This window comes from Cebus imitator, unplaced genomic scaffold (genome assembly GCF_001604975.1).
Source record: "Cebus imitator isolate Cc_AM_T3 unplaced genomic scaffold, Cebus_imitator-1.0 Scaffold188, whole genome shotgun sequence".
Lineage (NCBI taxonomy): Eukaryota > Metazoa > Chordata > Mammalia > Primates > Cebidae > Cebus > Cebus imitator.
The window spans coordinates 6404223-6405507 of NW_016107503.1; the positions used below are offsets into that span (position 1 = coordinate 6404223).

A 1285-nucleotide genomic window follows, 5' to 3' on the forward strand; every position below is an offset into this window, starting at 1 on the left:
TTTCAAGTCATCTCTGATGACCAGATTTCCAGATGGACCCCAGCTGAAGTCAGTTCATTTATTTCCTTTGATTGTTATATGCCGTGAGACCTACAGTTCCGGTGGTGTTGAACTTTTGGACATTTGTGCGCAGTGCTCATGGGGAGGAAGTGGGCAGGAGACGGTCCAGACAGATGGCCACCCACTGAGCTGCTGCTACTTGGCCTTCTGGGGCGCCTTCCGGTGCACCCTGTTCTGCGGCTGTTCTTGTTCCTGACGCTTCAGGTCTTTTCCTAAATGTCTGTGTTTTTGCAGGTCAGAAGTTACCTTCTTCTCATGAGCAGACTCCAAAGGGATTTCTAAATTCCACTTTTTCTTTCTTTTCAGTTCTTTACATATTGTCACACAGAGAACAGTGTCCACTAAAAACATAATTCCCACTACCACATAGAAAAGGAAATGAAACCAGACAGGAGTTGGTGATTGGAGGCCTGAAACAGAAAAAGACAAAGGGAAGCGACAATATTTAGAGACTGAGTTATGTTTGGAAGGGAAGGTTGGCTGAGACCTGATGTACCTGTGTCCAAGGAGGCATTGGTCGTTTCAGGGAGCAGGAAGGAACTGGCGGTAGCTCTCACTGGCTATGTGGCGCATAGACAGGGACAGGCTCCTTGGAAGAGCTTAATTGCCAAGCGCCGTCAGTGGACTTACTCTGTAGTGTCAGAGACAACTGCTATCTCTGTGCCATTTAATACTTGAAATCAATTTGAGTTGAGGAGTGACTTTTTTCCCCACAAAGAGCCTTTATTCTGGAGCTGACAATCCCTCTGCCTCAGTTAGATAGAGATACTCAGGGAGGTGGTGATTTGCAGTTTACAAAATCACTGTCTTCTAAATCCACCTGTGAGCTCCTTGAAGCAAGGACTCTACTGGAACGTCTTTATATCCCCAGACCTGTGACAATAGATAGGAGGAAGTGGATAAAGGGCTGGTGAGATTGTTGGTGAGGGGGAGGGAGGCAGGGAAGTGGAGGGGGGGTGTCAGTGGGCGGCGAAAAGAAAATAAGGAAGGAGAAGAAAAGGATAGAGGAGGAAATGAAGGAAAGAAATGGAGGAAGGAAAGGCAAGGAAAAAGAAAATGAAGGGAAAGGAAATTTAATAAAGTTTGTGAGAAGACTGATATTCTGATCAAGGATGGAAAGGCCTGCTGGGGGCTTTTCCTGAAAAGACTTTCCCCTCCTGTCTGGGCCGTGAAACCCTTGAACAAAGCTCAGTCCCGTGGGCGAGAAGGGAGCCCCTCGAACAAA

General features: G+C 47.0%; 1 protein-coding gene across 1 annotated transcript in view; it reads right to left on the reverse strand.

Moving 5' to 3' along the window:
- Positions 1-38: 38 nt before the first annotated feature.
- Positions 39-1285, reverse strand: part of FCGR1A (Fc fragment of IgG receptor Ia) — a 9048-nt gene continuing 7801 nt past the window's right edge. The window contains exon 6 of the mRNA XM_037744873.1: positions 39-556. Within this exon, the coding sequence (XP_037600801.1) occupies positions 196-556 (361 nt within the window). The 3' untranslated portion in view covers positions 39-195. The remainder of the gene's footprint in view (positions 557-1285) is intronic.